This window comes from Gopherus flavomarginatus, chromosome 8 (assembly GCF_025201925.1).
Source record: "Gopherus flavomarginatus isolate rGopFla2 chromosome 8, rGopFla2.mat.asm, whole genome shotgun sequence".
NCBI classification, from domain to species: Eukaryota; Metazoa; Chordata; order Testudines; family Testudinidae; genus Gopherus; species Gopherus flavomarginatus.
In genome coordinates, this window is record NC_066624.1 from 111,564,152 (window position 1) to 111,591,123 (window position 26,972).

Consider the following 26,972-nt stretch of genomic DNA (forward strand, 5'->3'; position numbering starts at 1 on the left):
GTGGTTGAAGGGGTGTGTATGAGACAAGCAGGGGGCTAGGGATGAAGGGCCAGAGAACACAGCAGTCCCTCCCCCTCGCCATCCCTGATGCCTCAGCGGTGTTCTTCCCAACCTCCAGCTGTGTGAATGCAAGACCATTGGGAGGGGCAGAATCCCCTCCCTGCTGCAGAACAGCTGGAGCATCTGGAAGAGAAAAAGTCTCCTGCTTTTATTTATTTAGATATATATATATTGGGACATCGGGAAAGAAAGAATCCCCTCGCCTCCCCCACGCTGGTCCACCTGTAAGGACAGAATCTCCCTTCTTCTGCTGCACATCTGCCACATCTGGAAGGGCAGAGCGACGCCTCTGGCGCTGCACATCTGGAAGGGAATGATCCTCCCCGACCCCTCTCCCCTTTGCACATCTGGCAAGGCAGAATTTCCCTTCTCGGGCTGTTCCATCTGGAAGGGAACATTCCCTGCACCCCTCCTCCCCTTTCCCGGCACATCTGGCAGGCAAGATCTCCGCCCCTGCCTCCCCGCGCACAGCTGGAGCGCTCCTGGCGCAAGCCAGTCTCCCGGCTGCCGGGAAAGCTCCGCCTCGCCGAGAGGAAGGAAACCCTCCTTCGTTTGCATAATAAGACGTCACTGGAGGGTCGGGCCAATCAGCCCCACGGTGGGCGGAGTCTGGGCGGGGCGCTGGGCGGCTGGGAAGGCGCCGTAAGGAAAAGGAAAGAAGCGGCGGCGCTCGTGGTGCGCTGGGTGCGGGACCCTCCGCCTGCGCGGCCCCGGGGCAGGTGAGTGAGCCGGGCCGGGGGCTGCGGGCGGGCTGGCGCTGGGGGGGTCCCTCAGCGCCAGCTGTATGGTCCAGATGTGGGAGCCCGCAGCACCAGATGGGGGTCCCATCTGAGGGGTCCCGCAGCGGCAGATGGGGGGTCCCAGATGGGGGGTGCTGCAGCGCCAGAGGGGGTCCTAGATGTGGGGCCCCGCAGCACCGGATGGGGGTCCCAGATGAGGGGTCCCGCAGCGCCAGATGGGAGGTCCCAGATGGGGGGTGCTGCAGCGCCAGATGGGGTCCCAGATGTGGGGCCCCGCAGCGCCAGATGTGGGGGTCCCAGATGGGGGGTGCTGCAGCGCCTGATGTGGGGGTCCCAGATGGGGGGCCCCGCAGCGCCAGATGGGAGGTCCCAGATGGGAGGCCCCGCAGCGCCAGGTGTGGAGGTCCCAGATGTGGGGTCCTGCAGCGCCTGATGTGGGGGTCCCAGATGGGGGGTGCTGCAGCGCCTGATGTGGGGGTCCCAGATGGAGGGCCCCGCAGCGCCAGATGGGAGGTCCCAGATGGGGGGCCCCGCAGCGCCAGGTGTGGAGGTCCCAGATGTGGGGTCCTGCAGCGCCTGATGTGGGGGTCCCAGATGTGGGGTCCCGCAGCACCAGATGGGAGGTCCCAGATGGGGGGTGCTGCAGTGCCAGATGGGGTCCTAGATGTGGGATCCCTCAGCGCCAGATGTGGAGGCGCACGCAGCAGCAGCAGTGGGTCCGGGGCTCCGGATCGATTCCTCCTTGCTCAGCTGGGCATCGTGGGCGGCTGCGGGGGCTCGTCTCCCCTCCCGATCCTCTCCGGGGCTGGAGTCGGGGAGCCCCCGCCCGTGGCACCCCGGCTGCGAGCCCCAGGGAAGGCGGGCTGGGTTACTTCTCGCCATGGGCTGGTCGCTGGCGTGTAAACGGCCCCTGAGCGCTGCTGGCTGCCCGGCCGTGGGCGGTCGCTCAGCTGCGCTGCGGGACTGCAGGCCTGTGTCCCACGCGATTTCGCCAACTTTCAGCCCTCTGCAGAAAACTTTGCAAACACGGAATGTGCGGGGGTTGGATTTTGTTGTTGTTAAATCTTAACAGTTTTTTATTTTAAAAAAATCCTACAGAGTCTCGTTTTCTTTGTGTTCTAGCTCTGCCAGAGATGTAGCCATAGGTAAATCACTTAATCCCCGCCCCTCCCGCCTGGTGCCTCAGTTTCCCCGTCCATAAAATGGGGAAATTAATTCGACCTGGTGAAAAAAGGGACAAAGTAAATCACAAACACGGACAAATTCACACACATACAAAGTCCCTTTATCTGAAAATTTTCAACTGACTCTAATATGTGAGCAGGAGGGAGCAGAAAGGTTAAAAAGGCTTAATTCATTTATGTTTATAATGTGTTTTGAGATCCTTAGATGAAAGGCATTGTAAGTCATCACTGTTATCATGAAATGGAGAGCCAGGTAAATAATGAGCTATTTAATTTAATTTACTTTTTTTAGCACAATAAATTTAAATACACCAGCTTTTCAGATCCCCAAGATCACTTAGAATAGTAGAAATTAGGTGGAAAGGAAAGATGCACTAAACCGCTCAAGATACATTTGATAGAGGATGCACCCAGTATTAAAATGTTCGTAGTGAAAAGAGCCACAAAAGCAAACCTCAGCTGCTTCAGCAGCAGCACCAGGGTTCTCTCTATATTATCAGAAATGCAAACTGGTTTACTTTAATTCTCTCCTTTGAACTAGGGTGTATGCAGGGAAGTTGGACATGTTGATTCCTTGCCATGCGTCCAGTGGCACGGAGTGTAACTTTAATTTTCATCTACATTTCAAGCAGAAGAGTCTTCAACAACTGCACTCTTCTGCTGTGCATGGGGAGAAGAAGAGGGTGAGGGTGGGTCATACTGAAGACACAACATGAAAATAGAATGCAAAGGACATATCCCAGCATGCAATGTTCCCTCCTGTTTGGCAATACAGAGAACGATCTGAAACTGATTAGACGCTGGCAGCAGCCGGACCCTTTTCGCCATGTGTGCTTGTGGAGGTCAGCCGCTTTTAAATACAAAGCATTCTATAGCAGTATTTACGGAGAAAATGATGAAGTCTGGCTTGTTTTGTTGGAGCAGGGAGAAAGACAAAGCATGGGGACTACATCTTGTAAGCCCTGCAGTTCTGTGACCTATGTGGGGTTCATTTTTATCTGTTCCACGTGGGTTGATTAATAAACACCCCCAGGGACTGTCTGTCACTATGTGTTTGTACAGTGTCTAGAAGAAAGGGTCTCTGATTTTGAGGTCTGTAGGTGCTAAAACAAAACAAACGCATACACACTTCTGTGGTCTTCCTGCTGGCCACTCTTTTGTGGTTCAGCCAGTAATGATGCACTGGCAAAATGTTTTAAACGTTCTTTCCTATTTTAAATAATTGGCTTTATTTTCATTTATTTTTGTCATTGCACCAACTGCTTCTTTTATTTCTGAGATCCCAGCACGCACCTGATCAGATGTAATTAGAGCCGTTAATTTTCCTGACAGTCTGTGTTTAACTCTACTGCCTTCTTTGTGGTCACCAGCTGGTCCCTGAGCAGAACTCCCTGAACTTAGATTTACACACACAGAAGGCTTGCAGCCTGAGGTCCAATATAATTTGTTAACTGTACTATAGACAGTACAAAGAGCCATTTATAACAGGCCGAAGCACCATTAATGGGATGTGGAGAACATGGTGTTGAGGCAGAAACAAGGGGCTAGGGGAACATGGGCAGGAGAAAGGAGAGACCTTGGACAAACTGAGGCGCAGCCTAGGGATGAGAGGGGTTTAGGGAACGTTGTGGTAAAGGTTTGAATTGGAGGAGCCTGCAGTGATGGGAGCTGGAAGGTGCATGAGGTGCAGAGGCAGGTAGGACTGGATGCATGAGGGGGAATGGAGAATGTAGAAGTGAGGGGAATCTGTGGACTTGCCTAAGGGTGAAGAGGGGAGACAAGGGGGTGATAGGCCACTAAGAGGCCTAGTGGGGGCCTGGGGATAAAGAGGAACCTAGGGGGCTGGAGAGACACTGAGGCCAAGGAGTGCCCAGGCGAGCTGTAGGACCAGGGGAGGCTCAGCAGGCCAGGGATTGTCTCTTTTTGAAGTGCACATCCTAGAAGGTGGAGAAGAGAGAGAGGAGATTTTTGTCTGAGCTGTACTCCTCAGGGCTGACTTTGCAAGGCACTGTGGGTTTCCGACTAGGAGCCATGCAGTCAGCTCCTGCTGAAATCCAAAGGAGGCCCCAGTGCTGGCTTCTATTCCTGCCCATCTCTTATCATCCCCTTGAATTTTATTTCAGTCTTTGATAAGCAGAGGACACTGCCGGCTGTCAAACAGTCTCTCCTTTTAACAGGATTCTGGGGTGGCACAGGCAGGATTTGCCCTGCAGAATGCTTACTACAGCTGGTGATGTGTGAGAAGGAAAGAACCCAGCTTGTCTCGTAGAGCCCAAGCTGAGTTTTCAGGGCTGATAGTTAGAAAAGCTGCAACCTGTGTGTGGATGTGTGTAAAATATGCCAGCCAACTGCTTCAGCCATGCTGGTCTTCCATTGACTCTTACAGTCAAGGTGAATTGAAATGCTTTAAAAAATAAAAATATATATGCCTAAAAATACAAATGGCTCCATGCTAACAGTGAGCTCAGACACTTGCAGCATTGAAGATCTGAGTTCACGACTTCCTTGAGGTATCTTTCTCCCAGCACAGCTGGTGGTTTTCACTGCCACGAAAGCAGAGCGGAGAACTGCATCCTTGGACAATACTGCTTATTTTGTTGACTTGGTCGCACCCTGTGGCTCACAGCCAGTGTTCCTTCCAGCAGTGCAGTCTCAGCAAGGTAGACCAGATGCGGGGGCAGAAGGAAAGAATAGAGAGTTGTCATGTTTGCCATGCATAAACTGACCTCTCTGTTCCTGCCAGTTCCAGGCCACCTTGGAATCTGGAAATTACTTGGAGGCAGAGCTCAGGCAAGTCCTTTTCCAACTGTGGAGCTGCCTGGCCTGTAACCCCAGGCCACTTCTCTACAAGCTGCCATCAGCTGAATGTAGCATCCTGAAATTAGGCTTCTGCTAGATTGACACCAAATATCCTCTTAATCTGGGCCTGAATGTAGGCTTTTTTTCCCAAAACATAAGGCTAATTTAATGTTTCTCTGGAAAAAGTCCATAACATTGCAGCATTCACAGCAGGGAAAAAATTGGAGCTGGAGAGACACGAAATTGAAGTGTCAGTTTTTGTTGTGTGACTGAGAAAGGCAGAAATACAGGAAAAATAATGAAAAAGCAAACTGGCTTTTTGAAGAGTCTTCAGTTTTAGTAATCTAAGGTGTTGTCAGGACTGCAAGGACACTTTGTTAAAAAAGAAATGTTTAATCTGTTCCCATCTCTTTAATTTAGATGCACAGTGTTTTCTTAAACTTTCTGGATCCTTGTATTAGACAAATCAAAAAGCAAGACAGATGATTTTTGTCATATTCCTTGATTCTGCCTGCATTTATGCATGTGAGTAACTCTATGCATGTGAATAGTTCAATGGGACCATTCTTGTATATAATTTACTCATGTGCATGAGTGATGGCAGGACACTGGCCTTCATGCGTAGAGCTAACTGAATGTCACATTATTAATTATTATTATTAGGACTGTCAAGCGATTAAAAAATTAATTGAGATTAATCATGTATTAATCGCACTCAATAATAGAATACCATTTATTTAAATATTTTTGGATGTGTTCTGTTTTTTAAATGTATTGATTTCAGTTACAACACAGAATACAAAGTGTACAGTGCTCACTTTATATTTATTTTTGATTACAAATATTTTCACAGTAAAAAACAAAAGAACTAGTATTTGTCAGTTTATCTAATACAAGTACTGTAGTGCAATCTCTTTACCATGAAAGTTGAACTTACAAATGTAGAATTATGTACAAAAAAACTGCATTCAAAAAATAAAACATTGTAAAACTTTAGAGCCTACAGGTCCACTCAGTCCTATTTCAGCCAGTCACTCAGACAACCAAGTTTGTTTACATTTGCAGGAGGTAATGCTGCCTGCGTCTTGTTTACAATGTCACCTGAAAGTGAGAACAGGTGTTTGCATGGCAGGCACTGTTGTAGCTGGCGTCACAAGATATTTATGTGCCAGATGCACTAAAGATTCATATGTTCCTTCATGCTTCAATCACCATTCCAGAGGACATGCATCCATGCTGATAGTGGGTTCTGCTTGATAACAGTCCAAAGCAGAGAGGACCAATGCACGTTCATGTTCATCATCTGAGTCAGATGCGACCAGCAGAAAGTTCATTTTCTGTTTTTTGGTGGTTCGGGTTCTGTAGTTTCCGCATCGGAGTGTTGCTCTTTTAAGACTTCTGAAAGCATGCACCACACCTCGTCCCTCTCAGAGTTTGGAAGGCACTTTAGATTCTTAAACCTGGGGTCGAGTGCTGTAGCTATCCTTAGAAATCTCACATTGGTACCTTCTTTGGGTTTTGTCAAATCTGCTGTGAAAGTGTTCGTAAAACAAACGTGCTGAGTCATCATCCGAGACTGGCAGAATGTGGGTAAAACAGAGCAGGAGACATACAATTCTCCTCCAAGGAGGTCAGTAACAAATTTAATTAACACACTATTTTTTTAACGAGCATCATTAGTATGGAAGCATCTCCTCTGGAATGGTGGCCGAATCATAAAGGGGCACACAAATGTTTAGTATATCTGACACGTAAATACTTTACAACATCGGCTACAAAAGTGCCGTGTGAACGCCTGCTCTCACTTTCAGGTGACATTGTAAATAAGAAGTGGGCAGCATTATCTCACATAAATGTAAACAAACTTGTTTGTCTTAGCGATTGGCTGAACAAGCAGTAGGACTGAGTGGGCTTGTAGGCCCTAAAGTTTTACATTCTTTGTTTTTGAGTGCAGTTATGTAACAAAAAAAATCTACATTTGTAAATTACACTTTCACAATAAAGCGATTGCGCTACAGTACTTGTATGAAGTGAATTGAAAAATATTTCTTTTATCATTTTTATCGTGCAAATATTTGTGATAAAAAATTATAATGTAAAGTGAGCACTGTACACCTTGTATTCTGTGGTATAATAGAAATCAATATATTTGAAAATGTAGAAAAACATCCAAAATATGTAATAAATTTCAATTGGTATCCTATTGTTTAACAGTGCCATTAATCACAATTAATTTTTTTGAGTTAATCATGTGAGTTAACCATGGCTAATCGACAGCCCTAATTATTATTATTATTATTGTTATTTATTTGTGCCCAGGGGCCTTAGACATGGCCCATTGTGCTAGGTGCTGTACAAACACAGAACAAAAAGACACTACTTGCCCCAAACGGCTTCCTGCCTAAGACAAGAGACAACAGCTGGATGTAGACGGATGCGAGAATACCAGGAAACAATGAGACAGTATTGATCAGCATGATGCACGTAACCTTATCTAGCTATATATTTATACCAGGGTTATTAAGAAGCACGCTACATTTTTCCTCAGAGGGATTTTATGTTTGTTTTGCCTTTTCCTTTTTGTTTACCCTTGTAGTTTTACCTTTGGTACTAGGTATAAACAATGACCTAATTGCTATTAATTCCACCAGAGGGGAATCAGATTTTTGAACAGGTAAAAATCATTCCCATCTGTTAGGTTAACACTAGTGGTTTAAGGTGTTACATTGTGATTTGGAACGAGGCCAAATGTTCTGTTGCTTGATTTAAGATGCTCATGGTGATATTTAATCTGGCTTTTTTAATCATTTAAGAAACAAAGAGGAATATAGTTAGATTTACAAAATGCATTTGGGCACATACTCAACATCCTTTTTAATAAACCTAGCAGCTCAATCTTGCTCATGCTGAAGTCAGTCATTATTTAGCTACTGACGTCTATGAGAACAGGAAAAAGCCCTTATTCCGGCAAAGGTTTTACTGAAAGACGTCTATTTTTTCCCAGCAATAAATTGCGTTTCTATTGCATCCATCTGCTGGGGCTTCCCATTTGCCCAGCAACCTGCCAGGGACAGTTTGTTCTAAGGAGAGTTGCTAAATAATTGTTGTTATTTAATCAGGATTTAAACCCATGTTTTCAGTGGTGGGTAACTGGTGCATTCATCTATAACCCCACCACTGCCTACAGAGCTAAGGGAATTAATCAAATATTTTGCACCTGCATGGTATTTAATAGCCTCACATCTCTAAGCACATTAAAAACATTGATTAAGATTCATGCTTCCCCTGTGAGGTAGGAAGGTATTATTGTACTCCTTAGCTAGGTGGGGAAAGTGTAGCATGGAAAGCTTATGGTCCAAATTCTCATAAGCATCCGCTAATTTAGGGCATCTCAGTTTTGGGGGCCCAGATCCTCAAAGGTATGTAGACACCTGACTCCCATTGCCCAGTCTGAGTCACCATGGTCCTGATTATCAGAAGGGTTGACTACCATAGGTGCTCTATACCTCTGAAAGTCAGGACTTAGGTGTCTCACGTTGGTCAAGCAAAACTGGAGGAACCCTAAGTTAGAAAGCTTTTCCTAAGAGACATAGTCAAGGGCAGAGCAAATCACGTGCAGAGCTGGGAGCAGAATCCTACCTCCTAGTCCCCTGCTTTAATTAGTACCACATTGCAAAAGGTAGGCACAGTGCAAAACCAAAGAAAACCCCAACCAAACGAAAAGAATCCTGCCGCAGCCCACTTAAATTTGTCAGTGATTGCAGATAAAAAGCCCTGAGCTGCGCAGAAATCTTTTACCCCTAAGTCTAGGGCTTTGGAAACAAATTTTAAATGCAGATAAATGATTTATTTTCCTCCTAAATATTTTGCATAACTCGGTCAGGCTGGCAAAGAGGTGGAGGTTGGTGCACGCTGAGTAAGCACACGCTCTTGCACAAAGTCTGTCTCTTGGCTCTTGAAACACTTAGCTTAGCCACCCTTGCTTGTAACAGTTCAGCTAGAGGCAGGCGCCGGCAGGCGGGGTGGAACAGTGGCGTGGGGAATACTTTGGGGGTCTGTCTGACACTCTGCCGCCTTCAGACAAATAACATCCTCCTGCCAGCTATAACACCAAGAAGAGGATGTTGGACAGGGACGTGCTCTGCGACTGTGGGGCCTATTTCTGCCCCTCCCTTCCACCACGCATACTCCTACCAGAATGATGGGCTGTGCTGAGCCCAGGACCTTTACTCAATGTCTGAAGGGGACATTGATGGTCTGAGCTGGTCCTGTTCTCCCCTGCTGGTTCCCAGAAAATGCCCACCTAGCCCTTCCCTGCCCACCGACCTGCATCGATTCCGGGCGGGTGTCTTCAGAGAGGTGTGCACCCTGCCAGCTGCAGCTTCCCTGCTGGAGTCCTCTACGCTGTGTCTGAGAAGCCGCAGAGCATGTCGGGCGGGGGTGAGCACCGCCTTAGTGAGAGAGGCCAGGGTGTGGGCAGCTAGTCCGGGTGGCTGGGAGGGGTAGCCAAGGTGTGGGGAGAACAGTGCCAATGGGCAGCCCTTCAAGATCATGGCTCAGTGTGAGTGGGGACCCCGAGGCCCGTTCTGGGGAGGGTAGGAGCTCAGCCCAGCCATATTCATCTTTCCCTGTCCTCCAGTGAGAACCTCTCCCCCTTCCTTGAGCTCTGTGTCAGAGGAGGAGCCTGGAGCTTCAGCTGGAGCCAGAGTCCCTATGGAATTCAGTAACCACATGCAGCCGACAGGGCCGGGCAGACCTGGGCTGGGAGCGCTGACTATGGGACTGTCGGCTGTTTGGGGCAGGGACTAGCTTTTTGTGGGGAGTGTGAAGCACCCAGGACAGAGGTGCCTTGATCCCTGCCTGGGGTGCCTAGGCATCCCGGCAGAGCAAATAGTCATCAGTAAGAGTATGGGATGGGAGACTGGATCCACACAGAGGGGCTGGGAATACCTAGCTCACCGAATCCAGCAACCCTGCCACTTGGCAAACACAGTGCGTCCATCCTTACTGGACTCCCTGTGTTACAGAGAGTCCAAGTGGTGGTTGCCAAAGGGGGTGAGCATGTTGCTCCAGGGCCGCTGTCCTCCTCCTCTCTCGCTTTGTACTGAGATTGCTACAGCTCAACGCTAGTGAATCATGCTGTGCAACTGGCCATGGTTTTTCAGGCTCACCGCTTAGCTCAGGGCCATAACAACATACAGCAGTGAAATTCAAAGGAGCCCTTTCCATATCCACTGGGTGCGCTGAACGGGTGTTTGCTGGGGCGAAAGGAGAAGTGCCAATCGTAATTTTTGGTGTGTGCATAGATCTTTCTAAAGGAATTCAGTGGCTGAGCAGTAAGGAAGCTGCAGGGCTTGGTTGTGTGTGATGCAGATTTTACAGTAATAAAGCACCCACTTCCTGGCAGCTGAGACTTGAAAACCCCAGGAATGAGACACTTGGAACTCGCAGACGGGGAGGGTGGGTTTAGCCTGAAGTTGGTTGTCTGCCTTGTCCCTGCGCCTTGCAGCCTCTGGAAATGTCAGCAATGCATACATTACCTTTTGTTTGTCCTTCAGCTCGGGGGATAAATCCATTGACCTCCTGAAATCAATCATTCTCCCTGACATACCACGAGAGACTGGTTCTGCTAGAAGGCTGCTCGCTAGATGCTTTCCATGGTATTTTAGAGTCACTTTGTTTCAAGGTACATTTAATACTGCTAGTGAAGGGTGCTGCATGGACAGCCCTGAGGGCTGGAGTTGTGTCCTCTGGGCAGGTAAGCACAGGCACGGCCAGGACAGGTTTCCCATGCTCAGTGGTGAGCTGGGGATACCTTGGGGCCATCTGGAATCCCCCTTGTTAAAATCCTCCCTATCAATTTAGGGAGCTCATCCCTGACCCCCTCCCGCCAGCGACCATCTGTCTTCAGGGCTCTTAAAAATTCTTCTCAAGAGCAGATTTGTTTTGCTGTCATAATCCATCCATTCAGCAGATTTACCTGGCCACCATCACCATGGTATCTGACAGCCTCACAATCTGTGTGGTATTTGAGCTCCCAACACCTATATAAGGTAGCACAGTTCTATTATCCCCATTCTGCAGATGAGGAACTGGCACACCGAGAGGCTAAGTGACTTATTGAAGGTCCCACAGGAAGTCTGTGCTGGAGAAAATAGAATGCAGATCCTAACCCTTCAGCCCTCCTTAGTGCATTAGATTGCACCACGTATCAGGTCTCTCCTTCACTCACCGCTTCCCATTAACACAGCTCAGTGCCCTTAGTGTGTTTTTTCAGGAATAAAGTATAAACCTAGTCAGCAAAAATCCCGCCCTCTGATGAGTTTGTTTCCCCATTGGTGTCTCCTCTTTCCCTTGTTACGATTATGAGCAGGTGGTTTTGTTTAAATGGGGGAGCGGGAGGGGAATGAAAAGATTGCACTGTCCCATGCTTGGGCCCCTCAGCAGTTTGCTTGGCCCTACCCCCTTGCATGGGCTTTGACAGAGGCTAACTGGGACACTGCTTTGCAGGGACCCCTTGTTAAAATACTAGCAGCATGTCACTGTCCCAGCTGCCTTACCAGTGCTCCTCGGCCCCTCACCTACGCTGCATTTGAATTGGCTGCCAAGAGGTTAATGGGTCTTTTTGAGCTATTTATTTTCACTCTCGCTGAATTGCAAGTGGCTATAGGGATTTTAAGAAAAATCAATATATAAATAACATCAAATCTGCCTTCTAGCAGAGACATAGGGCCCAATCCAAAACCCACCCAAGCCAATGGGAATCTTCAGATGGAAGTTGGGACAGACCCCAAGTGTGGAAAAGCTCAGTCCTAAAAGGAGGAATGTGTGAAACAAAGGATTATAACAGATGCAGCTTCAACAATAGCCATTGCTGTCTTGTGTCTGCTATAAGATAAGGAAATTGTAGACACACTCCGAAGAAAAATGGATACTTGGTTTACAAAAAAGTCAGCATTGCTTCTCAGCTAAGGTCTCAAACACTTGGGTTTTGTCTACACGGGAATTTTAGTCAGTGAGGCAGTTATGCTGCTGGTGCTGCAAATCCCTGGATGGTTTATACCAGTGCAGCTTTCATCAGGGTGCACTGAACTAGTGGAAATCATGCTGCATGAGTGTAAACTGTCTTTGCTAGGGACTGATACTGGTGTAGCTCCACTGTTGGCTCCCACCCCAGTGGAGAAGACGCCTGAGCTATTGAAAATGGTCTGTGTAGGCCTGGTTGCGGAGCTGGAGATGTAGCAACATGCGTGGGGTTTGGTGGTGATTGCACAGCAGAGGATGGGGAAAAAATGACACTTCATGGTTCTTGAAATGGGACATTGTGACACGGGAACTTTTCTTCACTGATGTCTGGACGAGTGACTTGCTGGGTCAAAGGGTGGGCAGAGAATTGGAGAGATTTGTGAGGTGTTAACATAGGGAGTAGACAGGTTTCTGTCCCACCAGAATGTATGAGATTTTAAAAAAGAATTCCTCCCCCAAATCAGGAAGAAAAAATTAATTATTGATTTTTATGCTATATTTTCATGAACTGACAAACTGAAAAAAAATTCAGTTCAGGTCAATCAAAATGTTTTGTTCTGATAATTTCAAAATGTTCCAATTCAATTTATAAGAACGGCCATATTGGGTCGGATCCAGTGGTCCATCTAGCCCAGTGTCCGGTGCCAGATGCTTCCAAAGGAGCGAACAGAACAGGGCAATTATCAAGTGATCCATCCCCTGTCATCCAGTTCCAGTATCTGGCAGTCAGAGGCTTAAGGACACCGAGAGCATGGTGTTCATCCCTGACCACCTTGGCTAAAGCCACTGATGGACCTATCCTCCATGCCCATGGATTTTGATCTTTTTTTTTCCCTATTTTTAATCTGTTTTTTAATATTAAGTGAAACTTTGCAACAAAAAGTCATTTTGAACCAGAAAACCAAAACTTTCATGTGGAAAAATATCAAAATGTCCTGTTTATGACAATTTTAAAACACTTTTTTTTCCAACTGTATTGAGTTGGCAAATTCCTCAGAATTAGCTCTTTCCTACAGACAGTTCTGGTTTTGACAAATCAGTATTTTTGGCTGGGAGAAAAAAGTTTTGTTGAAAAATTCTCAGCTGGCTGTAGTCAGCATGTGAGGGGATTGCTGCTGACAGACCCAGGTCATTGGGGCATGCTGGGAATGGAATATCGATTCTTGTAGTGCAGTCTGCAAAAGTCTGAAAGGTGCCAAGGCCAAGGAGGGAGATGCAGTGAGGCAGATAAGATGTAGCTAGGAATAAAGGGATGAAATTAAAAAAAACCTCTGAGGACACTTCCTGAGACTGTGATCTATAAGGAGTATGAAATAGTCTAGGAGAGGAAGTAATGGTGACACTCTCGGCTGGCAAAAGCCCCAGAAATGCAATAGCCAGGAGCATTTCTTCACTGGCAGCACCGATGAGCTAGATCTTTTCTAGTTTTCTAGAACTCCTCTGGTTCCCTGACAGTCAGATTGATGTACTGGATTCCACCAAAGCTAATGGGACCTCTGCTGGTGAGGGAGCAATCTCACTCCTGGGTCCTCAAATAGCCTCGGAGCTTCAAGCTGCATTGGTTGCAGTTGTCTTGTTTCCCCCACATCCTTTAGACGTAAATTTATTTTCCAGTATGGGCTAGATATCTGAGGGGTGTCAAAACCGCCGTTTGACCATCGCACTGCTGTTCCAAACAGAACAATCATGTCTCGTGTCGTGGAGGGTCTGAGCCACTGGCTCTCTGGTGCACCGCTGGAAGTTTTTCATTTCATTGCTTTTCAGATGTAAAGAACAGAATGCCATGGCTGGATGCCTGGACACTGAAATGCTCCCACAAATGGCTGCTTGATAGCTGATGTGTGCATGTAATTTCAAAACTTGCCCATGAAATGAAGTTCCCCCATGTTCAGTACAGTCAAAACGTTTCACTCTGATTTTGACATTTAAAATAAAATAGAATGGGAAATGAAAGAATTTTCAAGACAAAAATTCCTGGCCACTTCTAGTATTTATCCTCCCATCGGCTCTGTGTAGCAGTGCTATTATTCCCATTGTACAGAGGGAAACTGAAGCACGGATGTTAAGTGACTCACCTGGGGTCACACAGGAAGTCTGTGGCAAAGCAGGGAAATGAACCTGTCTTCCAAATCCTATGCTAGTTCTCTAAGCACTGTACCATCCTTTCAGTGGTGATAGGCAATTGTTTTGGGCCTTCATCAGGGCCTTTTATTCTTAACGTGTCGCTAGATCATCCTGTCTCGCTGCTTCTTCTGTGTCACTGGTGACATGGGGCCAGATTCTGGGCTTAATTCATGCCAGATGTAACTCCACTGGCTGTAGTATAGTCCCAGCAGGGGTGGATTTGACCTTCAGGTGAGATGCATGTGTTTTTCTAAGGGCTGAATTCGGCCAGCATGACTGCCTCTGAGATTAGGGTACTCTGTGTGTAGTGGACTGGCCGGTGTATTCAGTATTGGACTGTTGTGGTTATTCCCCCTATTGCCTTCTTAAAAGCTTCCTGCAAAGGGAGACTTTAATGAGCATACAGCTTCCCAGAGAGGGAACGCTGGGGTCTGAAAACCCACAGCGCCTGCTCTTGCTCATGCTCTCAGCACAGTCCAGTGTGACATTAGGCTGCTCTGAAGAGCTCTCGGTGGAAGGTGCAAACGCACCACACTAATGGTTTGCTTCCTGGGAGGTGTGTGCAGAAATTCTAACAAAAGGCAGTGTCATTCAATGCCAGAATCGCCTCTGGAAGAGTGATCTGGTCCGAAAGAAACCACAGTAAGTCCCAGCTAAATGGAGCCCAGATAGTTTATGCTGCAGTTATTCCCTTCATTGTTCGATTTACTCCTGCAGATATTGAAAAGCAAGAATATGTCCTTAAGGGCTGAAGGGCCTTTTCCCAGCTTCCGTTAGTGCATTTATCTTTTCCTTTGCAGCTGCCTTTGTTGGCTGTCTCTTTTCCCCCTCTCTGGTTTTCTTAGTTTCTTTGCTTTAACTATATTCTTTTTTTGTATCCCTTGAATGCCAGGATAAAAAAATCTTAACTAAGCATCCAGCCATAGAATTGTAGGACTGGAAGAGACCTCGAGAGGTCTCTAGTCCAGTCTCCTGCACTCATGGCAGGACTGAGTATTATCTAGACCATCCCTGACAGGTGTTTGTCCAAACTGCTCTTAAAAATCTTCTGTGATGGAGATTCCACAACCTCCCTAGGCAATTTATTCCAGGGCTTAAAATTTTTCCTAATGTCCAATCTAAGCCATCCTTGTTGTAATTTAAGCCCATTGCTTCTTGTCAGTCTTCAACCCTTGTCCAGTGCAAGGTGTGAGCCAGGTTCTCCAGAGGAGCTGAGCTCTGAGTGGGTGTGTTATCTGTAAATGATAAGAGAGACCTCCTCTGATGAGGTGAAAAAAGGAATCCTTTCCTCCTACCACACAGCACTGTGCAGAGGCTGTGCCGGCCACTGGAAGCCATCCATTGAGGAAGGAATCTATGGAGTGCTGGGTCTCTGGCCCTACTGCCCCTTCAGCCTACCCCATTGCCGGGAGCCCTGGCGAGAACATGGCATACACCCCTGGGTGCACCCCTCCAGAATTCTAGTTCCTCTGCAGCAAGTCAATTGCTACGGAGACCTGAGAACCCAAGGGAGAAAGGGTAGTTTTGTCCTACCGGCAAACGAATGGAGCACAAGGTGGAGCTGTGAGAGCGCCTAGCCTGAATCTATCACCTGTTTAGCTGAATCCTCTAGCCCAGTGCTTCCCTGGAGCCCTTCCAGGTACATCTAGGCAGTACAAGACAGAGCAAGCTGTGCTCCTTGTTGTCAGTCTCAGCAGGACGGCCAGAGACTGAACTAGCTTCTCACCCCAAGAGGTCAGCTCCTTTCTGGCCTGGCTTGAGGTGCACTGATGGGGGCGGATAGCCGATGGCGTGGGAGACCCAGGCTTAGTTCCCTGCTCCACCTCGCAGGGGTGCCAGGAGGATGAACGTATGAGGGTCTCAGATCCCATGGTGGCGAGGGCCCAGATAAGTACCATAGCGAGATATGTGCATCCCAGAAGCTTGTGCGGTGCTGCTCACTGTCTTCCTCCAGGGCTGCTTTCCCCAAGGACCGAATTCACAGGGGAGAAATGAAAGCCGATAAAGGGATGAAACCAATTTCTCACCAAACTTGGCACACCGGCTCAATCCACCTTGCTAGCTTTTCCCCGGCTGCAGCCCTTCTCTTGGGCTGAGAGTATTAACCTCCCATCAAAGGCAGTGGGAGCTGAGAGTGCTCAGAGCTACTCAGCGCCTTGCAGGATTGATCCTGGAGAGAATTGCAGGGAGAAAGCAACATGCACAGTGCACACCCTGCTCCTGCCATCTGGAGACTATTTACCCCCCTGAAGTGTCCCATTAACTTTAATGGCCCTCTCAGCCGGAGCACTTAGTGGGAAGTCTTTGAGGGGAGCGTTCGTTCCATGTGCAGTAACGTGGCTTCTCTGCGAAAAGTAAAAACCCGTCAGGTCTTTAGAGGGGCTCAAGGACAGAGGCAGCGTAGTGGAAAATACAGCATTGTTGTCCTTTAGAATGGGCGCAGGTTCTTTGGACAGAAAAGGCTGTAGTTACTTCTGACGGTATTTTTTGCCCTGGTGTTGGATACTTTGTAAAACAGTGAGCGATTCTGGGTGTTGCATGAGAACTCCAGGTAACAATGCGTGTACAGAGAGCGGAGTAGCATCCTCCTGAATTTGCAAAACTCCCATTACCTTTAGTGGGGCAAGTTCCGGCAGTAAGTGTTGGCTTAGACTGGGCATTAGGGGCCTGTGTCATTGTTCCTAGGGGTCTGGCTCTTAATTCTGAGTGTGTCCGGCAAAGAGAGGCTCCCCTCCGTCACCCGGTGCATTCCATTGTACTCGTTCAGTGGCAGAGCAGCAGATGAATCCCAGTCCAGGAATGGAGAAGTTGCTGTAATCTGACATGCTCTGTGTCTGTGTCCAGTGATAAGATCTCTGGAGAGCCTGCAATGAAGCAAAAATAAATCAAACTGTTACGCTGCTCCAGCTAACGCAACTGGGAGGAAGTTGCAGAAACACTGGATTTCTTTCAAAAAAAAAAAAATCATTGGGGCAAGTTTGTGGAGCCCTTAGGGAATCACCTTAATCTTGGGAGTCGAGACCCATTGGCTTTAATGGAATTGTTGGGGGGAGCAAGTCCTCATCTGAACAGCTAAAGGATGCAAAAAAGAGCCCATTGAGATGATGGCTGAATGTCATGTCACGGTGGGTGAGGGTATAGCAGCCCAGCTGATGGCAGTGGGCCAAACTCAGCCCTGGGGTAAGCAGGAGACACTCCCCTAAAGCCACTGATTGCGCCTGCTTCCACCAAGGCTGACTTTGTCCTGTTTTGTGTAAATGGGGAGTGAGTGGATTCCATGAAAAGCAGGGAAGAGGGCTCATTTGTGGATTTATTTTGGTGAGGGAACAGGGAAGACTTTGCTGCTCACAGAGTGGACTCTGCAGACGCAAGAGAACACACAAGATGCTGTGGTGTTTCTCATCGTCAGATCTGACAACAGCCGGGCAGTGCGAGAACTTTGCCCCCACTTCTGATTAAATGTATCACCCATCCCAGCTCCAGCCCTCTGTGCTGTCAGCTGTCTGTTCCCAGCTGAGCAGTCACGACCTCTCTCTTTCCTCCGTCTGACCAGCCTAAAAGAAGACAAATAAAGAGTTATTTTATTGTCCGTGAGGGAGGCTGGCAGGCAGCATGTTTCTTTTTTAGCTCTGGAACTGTTCTGAATGACTCAGGCAGGTATTTACCGGCCAGCAGTAATGCAGGATTAGGCTATCGGATGGCATTTCACTTTGGATGACAGAAATGCCACGAGAAGACCAGGTCTCTTCATTTTTATTGAGGCCTGGTAATTGGCTCCCAAAGGAAGAAAACAGCTCATGAAAAAGAAACACAAATGCCTAGATTGTCATGTTTCTACTGATCTCTAATACTCAGACTCTAGGGACAATCCTGGAACCTGCCAGCAAGAATTGGTTCCCTGCATGTTTACAGACAGCCAACGAGAGATGAGAGTAGGACCTCATTTGTCATGTCCTCACAATGCCTCCCAGGACTGGCTAGGGACTATCAGTGGGACCCTCGTGCTCTGTAACTCTAGAGCTAAGCACATTCAGTGCAAACCTGCCTTATAGTGAAAGGCAGAGAAGCTCAAAGGTGAAGAGGTGATTGATCTTAGTGCTACATGGGAAACCTTCTGAGAGTAGAAGGCTCTTCAGCGGATGAAGGCAGAACAAAATCCGATGGCTGGAAGTTGGAGCTAGTTAATTTCAGGCTTAAGATAAGGTGCATGTTTCTTTAACAGTGCGGGTAATTAGCTCTTGGGACAATCTACTTAGGGATGTGGTGGAGTCTCCATCACTTGGAGTCTTTAACTGAAGATTGAATGTTTTTTTCTAAAATAAACATGCTCTAGCTCAATCACAAGATATGAGCTAGATGCAGAAATTACTGGGTGAAATTCTCTGGCTTGTGTTCTACAGGAGGTCAGCTAGATGATCACAGTGGCCCTTTCTGGCCTTGCAATCTATGGATATTTGCAGTTTTTTCTTCCTTATCTCCTTCCTCATCCCTTCTGTGAGCAAAATGTGTCCGATCCTACCTTCCCAGCCTCACTTCCCGAGACCCAGAAGACCACCCCTCTCCCAGGGGGCAATAACTTTACACTCCTTGCCCCATCATCCTGCCTATTCCTTGCTAGCCTGCTTCCTGGTGTGACTGGCGCCCACCAACCTCCCTCCACTTAATCCAAAGTCGGGTGGGGTTTGGGGAGAAGCAGCAGGCTGGGAAAGCAGGGTGCTTTGGGGAAGCTTACTGGGAAGAAGGAGGGAGCATTCCTCGGGCAGATGAGGGCGCTTGATGGGAGAAGGGATGGGCGTGGAGTCATCCCTCCAAGAGCCCCGATCTTAACACACACGAAAGTGGCTGCATAAGGGCTCATTGTTTAGATGAGGGTCCCTGTAGGCTCCTGTGGTTGTTCGTTAAGCGCTGTATAGAAGGCAGCGAAAGGCTGTGCTATTGCATCGCTTTAGTCTCCGTCATTAGCCAGTGGAGCAGTGCCCTTTGCCACTACAATCATGGCTAGGCAGCTTTGCATTCGCAGCCCAGCAGCGGCCTGCTGCCCTTTGCTTGGGGCTGCAGAGAAGCGCAGGATTCTTCCCTGTTTCCCTCTGCTGCTAGGAGAGGCTGGCCCAGCTGGGGGAAGCATCATGACAAATAATCTCAAGTGCAGGTGCCGGAAGCTGGACCCTTAAACCCATGGCCTGGTTTGCAGAGTTGTTAAGTGCACACAGCTCCCACTGGTGGCTGAACTTTTGCTGCCTTAAGGGCTCTGCGTTCCTAGAGGTTGCTCCCACTGACACACACGGCTAAGTCCAGAGTCTTTGATCAGCTTTGCCTTAGCCACTTCAATTGTCTGCCTGCCTTCACGATCTCCTGGCGCCTGGGAATGTCAAATGAAGGTTTCAGTCCCACTAATTACAGCATCTAGTAAATGTCAGCTTTCACAACCTGCAGTTTCTGTTCGGCATGCTCAGAAGGCCTGGGGCTGCAGGGAACTTTGCTTTTCAGTGACCAAGAGGCTTTGTGAGAGCAGAATGCCAAATGTCAGACATATGTGTTGGCTCATATTCCTGTGCCCTGAATCTGTAATGAATTGGACCAGATAGAGCACAGACTGGGAATCAAGAAACCTGGGTTCTAGACCTAGTTGTGGAGATGAGCTGATTTAAATCATCTCCTGGAGTGACTGGACTGAGGGGTTCGGTACTGGGATCTGGAGCCTTGAACTATTTATAGGTCATCGGTTCAAATCTGGATTTGACTGAAAGCTATTGCAATCACAATATGACCTAAATCTCATTCCTAAGCGACCTGCCCACTAGATCTGGGTGAACTATTTGCATTCAGCGATTTGTTTGTCAAATTTAGCCTTTCCACCTTTGCAAATTATCGGCAAACAGACTTTGCAACGGTCAGATTGTAAAATGCCTTCATTACTCAGAATCATTAGATTAATGCCTTGTGCAATGCATCAGTGGTTAGACTGCAGGGTGCTTGCTGTGACAATTGCTTTGAATGCACCGAGTGATTGGTCACCTACTGGCAGTCCACAGGGGTCCAGCACTGTTTCTTTGGAGCCAAAACTAGGGTGACCAGATGTCCCGATTTTATAGGGACAGTCCTGATTTTGGGGTCTTTTTCTTAGCTAGGCTCCTATTACCCCCTACTCCCTGTCCCAATTTTTCACATTTGCTGTCTGGTCACCCTAGCCAAAGCTCAAGAGTTCTCTTGCTTCCCATGCTGTGTGCTTGCAGTTGGCAGATGCCCATGGTATCTGTGCTTAGACGCTGCCTCTGAATGTTACACTGAGCGAAATGGTTGAACTTGAAACCTGACTTCCACTTTCTAACTAGACTTTTGGGCTTAGGCGCCTCATGCTCCCATGGTGTCTCTATGCAAACTTTTTAAAAAGCCTTAAAATCAAATTCAGAGGTGCTGGAAGGTTCCAGAACAAGGACAAAACTTCCCATCTATGAGTCAAGAGTTTAGTAATAACTGGAACTTCTTTGTGTGTGTTTGTATTGACAGGATGAAGCTGTGCTGCCTCCTGCTGGTTACTTTATGGCTGTGCATGGCCACCCTCAGCAGCAGCTCAGGTAAGAGAGTTGTCAAATTTTGTTTTAGGAAATGGCTGGCAGTGTCTTAGGTTCCACTCTTCCAACTCAGGACAGGAAGCACAAACTCATCTCTGGGCCTTTGAACTCAGCAGGGATGGATTTATTGCTTAAAAATAGTTTTGTTTTGTTTTTATTCCTGGATGCAAACACTCTGGTCAGTAACGTTATCCCATTTTACAGCTGGTAAAACAGAGACTCAGTATGGGGGGGAATGACTTGCCTGAGTCAGGCGGGGCTGGAAACTAAACCCGAGAATCTTTCCTTCCTGTTTTCTCTGGAACATGAGATTCTGGCCCTTGAATTCTGACTCATGTTCTCAGTCATGGCTGCTGAGAGTGGAACTTCGTGAATGGGCCAAGCTCGCATGCCAGCCTCATTGAGTCACGTTCCTAGCAGGAAATATGCTGTAATCCTCATGGGCCGTCTGGCTCGCATTCAGCTGGGCTGCTCATGAAGAGGGGGATTGTATCTGTATCGGCCCTACGCTTCCTATCTGGGGTGAAGGAGAGGTGTTGGAAGGAAAACGGAAGGGGGGGGACAAGCTCTAGCTTTATTAGGGAAAACACATTAAAGAATGAACATTGCAGGCGGCCAGTGGAGGTTCGGTATGTCCCTTGTGGGCATCGGCCTCGTTGCACCATTTACCGAGCCTGCACTTGGATAACCCCCCGGAGTCCCTACATGGGGCCCCATCCCTTGCTCATTGGAGCTGTCCTGGCTCTGCCGGGTCCCGAGAGCTCCATGCCCCTGGTGGGTGGGAAAGCGGGTTGGATTCACCCTTCCGTGCATTTCTCCCGTGGAATCAAAACTGCCCTGTCTGCAGGGTAGACAATCTCCCCTTCCTTTTCGGGCAGGGTGCTGCTCTCTGGCAGCACGCCAGAAAGTGTTACCGGAGTATTTCACGCCGTTGCTCGCTGCAGTGATGGATCTGGGAAGCCCAAGCCAGTGAGCAAAACCAATTCCCCGCAGTGCCGTGATTTGTAGCTCCTGGCCTATTGCCTCTGCAGGTGTTGCTGGGTTCGTTCAGGCTTGTGCTAAAATGAGGACATGAGAAGCAGGTGCTACGAGGTGGAGTTGTATGATCTACTGATTAGACTAAGGTGCCAAAAGGACTCCTCATTCTTTTTGCGGATACAGACTAACATGTCTACCGCTCTGAAACCTGATTAGATTATGGGGCTGGGAGCCAGGACTGCTGGGTTCTGTGCCCAGCTCTGCCCTTGGCTTGCTTTGTACCCTTAGGCAGGACACAAAGAAGTGTCCACCGATTTTAGTGTTTTAGCTGTTGGGTGCCCTCCGTGGGACCCCAGGCCTACTATGAAAAGGGTTGAGAATCCATAGCTCCCCTGGGCTCTGCCTTAAAAGGGAGTTAACCGCTGTCAGGAAGGGACGCACTTTAGTATCCATGGGTGGCAGCACGATATACTGTGGGCCACATTCTGGTCTCAGTTCATTGGTGTCAATCCAGATTACCTTTTTTGAGGCCAGTGAAGCTACTCAGATTGACACTGGTTTAAGGGCCATCATAACCCATTCTGCACTGCAAAATACTGGCTGTTTTGTGTTTGAATACCACACTCCCTTATTTGCTCCTGATCATCGTTTTATAGATGACTCTGATTTTACTGCAAGTTCCATTTGTATCACTTACCTGACCAGGCTGCCTTCGTATTCTTCACGGTCTTTCAACTTTGGTGAAGGGTAGAGGATTGGGAGAAAATCATCGGCAGAATTACTGTTGTGGGGAACTGAAAAGGACTGGTTAAGAGCCTGTAATGCTGCCAGCAGAGATGGGAAAGCCTCGTCCTGAGCTCTGATTATTTAAAGGATCTGTCTAGAGTTGAGGAATAAATGCTGTCCAAAAAGTAACTCTTCACTGCCATTCAGCATCATGCATATATAGAAAATCATGTTCCTTTCCTTACCTATCCAAACAGGCCGGGTGATCGAGTGGAATGAGCAACAGCAGTGCAAGCCAGGGATGCTTGGGGCCAAGTTCTGTGCAGATTTACACCCCATGCCGTCCCTAAAGGGAGTTGTAAGTCAGTACGAAATCAGTGTAAATTGTTAGGCCTTTCTATGGATGAGGGAGGATTTGATAGTTGCTTTCAGCTACCTGAAAAGGGGTTCCAAAGACGATGGATCTAGACTGTTCTCAGTGGTACAAGGTGACAGAACAAGGAGCAATGGTCTCAAGTTGCAGTAGGGGAGGTTTAGGTTGCATATTAGGAAAAACTTTTTCACTAGGAGGGTGGCGAAGCACTGGAATGGGTTACCTAGGGAGGTGATGGAATCTCCCTCCTTTGAGGTTTTTAAGGTCAGTCTCAACAAAGCCCTGGCTGGGATGAGTCAGTTGGGAATTGGTCCTGCTTTGAGCAGGGAGTTGGACTAGATACCTCCTGAGGTCCCTTCCAGCCCTGATATTCTCCGATTCTATGTTTCTATTCCAGATTCTGCTTTCAGGGCCTGACCTGGCTCCCTCTGAAATTAGTTGCACAACTCCAGTTGACTTCAGTGGTGCGGAGTTGAGACTTTCAGCATACTGGTGTAAATCCACTGTAACTCATCTGCCCACAGTGGAACAGAGACCAGAAGCAGGCCCTCTGGGTCAAATCATCCCCGGTGTAATCTCCCACCAGGGATCAATTTAGCCTAATGGTGGGCAACCTTCGGCCCACGGGCTGCACACGGCCCATCAGGGTAATCCGCTGGCAGGCTGCCAGATGGTTTGTTTACATTTGCACGGCTGCCCGCAGCTCCCACTGGCCACGGTTTGCCGTTCCTGGCCAATGGGAGCTGTGGGAAGCGGTGCAGGCTGCAGGTTGCCCACCACTGATTTAGCCTGTCTCCCACTTGTTCCGATGGGTGTGTAGTTACTTATGGCCAGGGATAATTTGAGGATTAATAAATTACTGTCTGTGAAACACTTTGAAGAGGCAAAGCTTTGTATCCATTCTTGGGAAGTATTGCTACACAGCTGTTATTCGAATGATGGGATTCCAATGACTGTATTTCTCCTATGAGTGGTGACAGCCCCAGAACCCAGAGCTTGCGTATTTTAGGGTGTAAAGTAACAAGAAAAGTAGATGGAAATGTCTGTGTTTTTTTTTAAATGAACAACCGCCCCTCTCATGCCCTCTGCCCCCACCCCATCTTCTAATATTTCCTGCCTCACCCCCCCTCGTCCATTCCCCTGGCTGCTCAGGTATGTTTTTATGACCTGCTGCACCATTTTTAAGCACAGTCCTGGAGCTGCTTTCATCTCCAAGGTTTATTTTCAATGCTTTGAAGATAGGTTGTTCCCCACCCAACTTTTTAAGTGAAGTTATACTGGGGAAAGATGCCTGATCCACAGCTGTGGAGGGAACTGGGAGGTTTGGCTGCAAAGCAGGTAGAGCAGTTAGCCACCCCTATGTTGTACTTACCAATGTGCATTAACCCCTAGCTGCTGAGATTCCTTCTGCAGACAAGAGAGGAGTTCAGTCTCTATGTCCAAGCAGGCAGCAGCTCTCAGAAGGGAGGAGCCCATTTCACTTAGGTCACAGATATGAGGTCAGTTGGTCACTTTCAGTCTCTCCTCACATGAATCAGATTTGAACTGGTGGCTTCTTTGATCCAAGCTCCATATCATATTATCTGAGTCACCTAATCTCTTCCCCTCGGTTTAGTTTTGTGTAATAAGCCAAAATTCGAAGCCAGAGGGGCCGGGGTGATGCTTTGAGACCAGCCAGCAAAGTCCATGTCTCACATCTTGTTTGGGTGTTTCATTTCTGTTCGACTCAGCTGTTGATTGAAAACCTGTTAGACGCACTTTGAGGTCCCTTCGAGGTGTAACTGGATTTTGGCGGCCAGGGGCAGCAGTTGCAGTCGCCTTGTCAAAAGGTATAAGCTAAGCAGGGCTGCGCTTGCATGAGAGGTCCATGGAAACCCGAGCATGCTGCAAGGAGCAGCCAGTGCTGCTGCCTGGTGTCACGGGCACTGGGCTGTGTGAGACGGGAGCTTACAGAGAAGCTGTGGGAAAATGAGGGTCCTGAGATCAACAGATACCAGGTCAAGGGAAGGAGCCCCCTAGACTTTGGATCCACCCATTGCTCGTCCTGTGCAGGGAAAGGGTATCCTGGATTGTAGTCACGTTTGCTCTGCTCTTCCCCCTCCCCCGATGACTCTTCTGTTGTGTGAATAGATAGACCACGTGAGGGTGTGGTGTGGAGGTTTGCTGGGGAGCATCTCCCCTGTGCCATTTCCCAGTACGTAGTAGGCATGGCAGTGGAACGGTCTTGGGCTGGAACGTGTGTACAAAGTTAGAATCACAAGACAGAGTCGGTATGAAGGGAACAGGTAATTGCCCAGTTCCTGCTCTCTGCGTGAACGTACTCACATTTGGCTGCTGGCGCACACTTTTGTATTCAGTCTGCCTTCTTCTCTCCCTCTGGAATTGTGACACCAGCCACTGCAGTCTTGGCTTGGAGCGGAGGGTGGGGGATTTTCTGGTCATTACTATGTTCTACTTAGTTGCCTTTCATGACCAACTTTTCTTGTCTCGTTGACACTGATTCTTTGTCAAGCCGAATGTGAGCCTGGCTCTCTCCTCCTCGCTCAGGGCATTGCTGAGTCAAATCAGCTCTGCTGAAGATGGTAAGGCAGCGGCAGCTAAAGATGGCAGGAAGCTGCTAAGATGATAGTAGGCCAGTGGTTTTCAACCTCTTTTCATTTGCAGACCCCTGAAAAATTTCGAATGAAGGTGCAGACCCATTTTGGAAGTCTTAGCTGTAATCTGTGGACCCCTGGGAGTCCGCAGATCACGGGTTGAAAACCACTGTAATAGAGCATTGCTCGCTGTTGCTTCTGAGATGGGTGTGCTGGAGGAAAGCGCAGATAAAATTGGATGAAGCTCGCTCTGGTGTCTCCTAGGGCAAAGCATCAGGCGCTTAAATCATAGAATATCAGGGTTGGCAGGGACCTCAGGTGGTCATCTAGTCCCACCCCCTGCTCAAAGCAGGACCGATCTCCAACTAAATCGGTACACTTGTCTGCGTATCCACTAAGAAACAACCATTACTGGCTCGCAGCCTGCTGTTATCGCGCAATCAAACACTTTGCAGGGAGGGCAGCTTTCCAAGGATTCAAGACAATTAAAAAGGATGCTTCTATTTGGCAATGGCATAGTAGCAGATGCCAGCAGGGTAGATGGTTTGCTGCATAAGCAGCTCTTTGTAATGTTATCTCCAAGATTTTAACTAGTGATGGCCAAACTGGGGATGGGGTTGGTTTGGCAGAATTTCATTGGTCAGAAGTTTTGAAAAACAAAAAACTGAAAGGAACTGGCAAGGGCTTAGAAGTGGGTCCTAATTCTTTTGAACCATGAAAGTTTGAGGAAGGTGCGATAAAGAGTTCTGGATTTGGCATATCTGTAACTTAACCTGCTTTAAGTCCTTTCCTTTACAATAATTTACAAAAGAATGTACCCACTTAGTACATCTATTATAGCTCTGAGCACTTTATAAAAGAGGTCAGCATTATTATCCCCATTTTACAAATGGGGAAACTGAGGCACCGAGTGAGGCAATGATTTGCCCAGGGTCACCGAGCCGGCCAGTGCCAGAGCCATGGATAGAACCCAGGTTCCCAGAGTCTCAGTGCTGTGCCCTAGCTACTTACCGTGTATATCTGATGAAATTTGGGCACGTGTGCGTGCGCGGGTGCTTCTGTTGGTGTGTTGTGCGCGTGTGTGTGGAGGAGATGGTCTGTGTGTCCGCAGGGGGCGTTCCTAATGGGGGAGTGGGGAGCATTGTGAACAAACTGCAATGTTCCAGAATGTTTATTTTCTACTTTCTGGAGGTCGCGCAACACCGTTATTTTCCCTCCTTCCCAGCACTTTCCTTTGTGCAGAGAGGAAACCCCCGGCTTCGCTCAGCTTCTGAGCAAGGTCCCGGCTCCCTGCTAAGCCTCCTCACCCAGGATACAGCTAGGCTGAGCAAGGGGGCAGGTTTTTAAAGCAAGAAAACAAAGATGGTGATGATAAAAAAATCTGCCTGCGTGCGAGGTCGGTGCTGTAACACCCACAGCCCGGGCCATTCAGTGTTAACTCCTCGCCCCCGTATGAGCTGCTTTTCCCCGTGCATCAGAGAAGAACTGTAGAAGGAGGGACTCCTCCCTTCTCATCCTTCTCTCAAGGAACATTGAACTCATGCAGTGGCCTTAGAATGACCTTTGTCTCTGCTCTCCAGCCTCCTGGGTTGGAGATGGATCGTTGGCTCCTGACACACCGGCTGGAACAACTTTGCCCACCTCCTTGCACCTCACTTGCTCCCCGTCCCTTTCCCAGGCAGGGTTGTAAACCAGCCTCTTCCCTGTGGCCTGCAGCCTCTGAACAGCTAGTTCTGCACATTGGTGTTTACTGATGCTGGCTTTCCATGCCTTGTCCCATCCCACTTTTCCTTCCC

The 26,972-nt window shown here is 48.1% G+C and overlaps 1 protein-coding gene across 2 annotated transcripts in view; it reads left to right on the forward strand.

Moving 5' to 3' along the window:
* Positions 1–702: 702 nt before the first annotated feature.
* Positions 703–26,972, forward strand: part of IL1RAP (interleukin 1 receptor accessory protein) — a 55,444-nt gene continuing 29,174 nt past the window's right edge. For both annotated transcript variants that reach the window (XM_050964813.1, XM_050964814.1), the window contains exons 1-3: positions 703–779; positions 2,526–2,826; positions 20,441–20,508. In XM_050964813.1, coding sequence (XP_050820770.1) covers positions 2,708–2,826; positions 20,441–20,508 — 187 coding nt within the window. In that variant the 5' untranslated portion in view covers positions 703–779; positions 2,526–2,707. The remainder of the gene's footprint in view (positions 780–2,525; positions 2,827–20,440; positions 20,509–26,972) is intronic.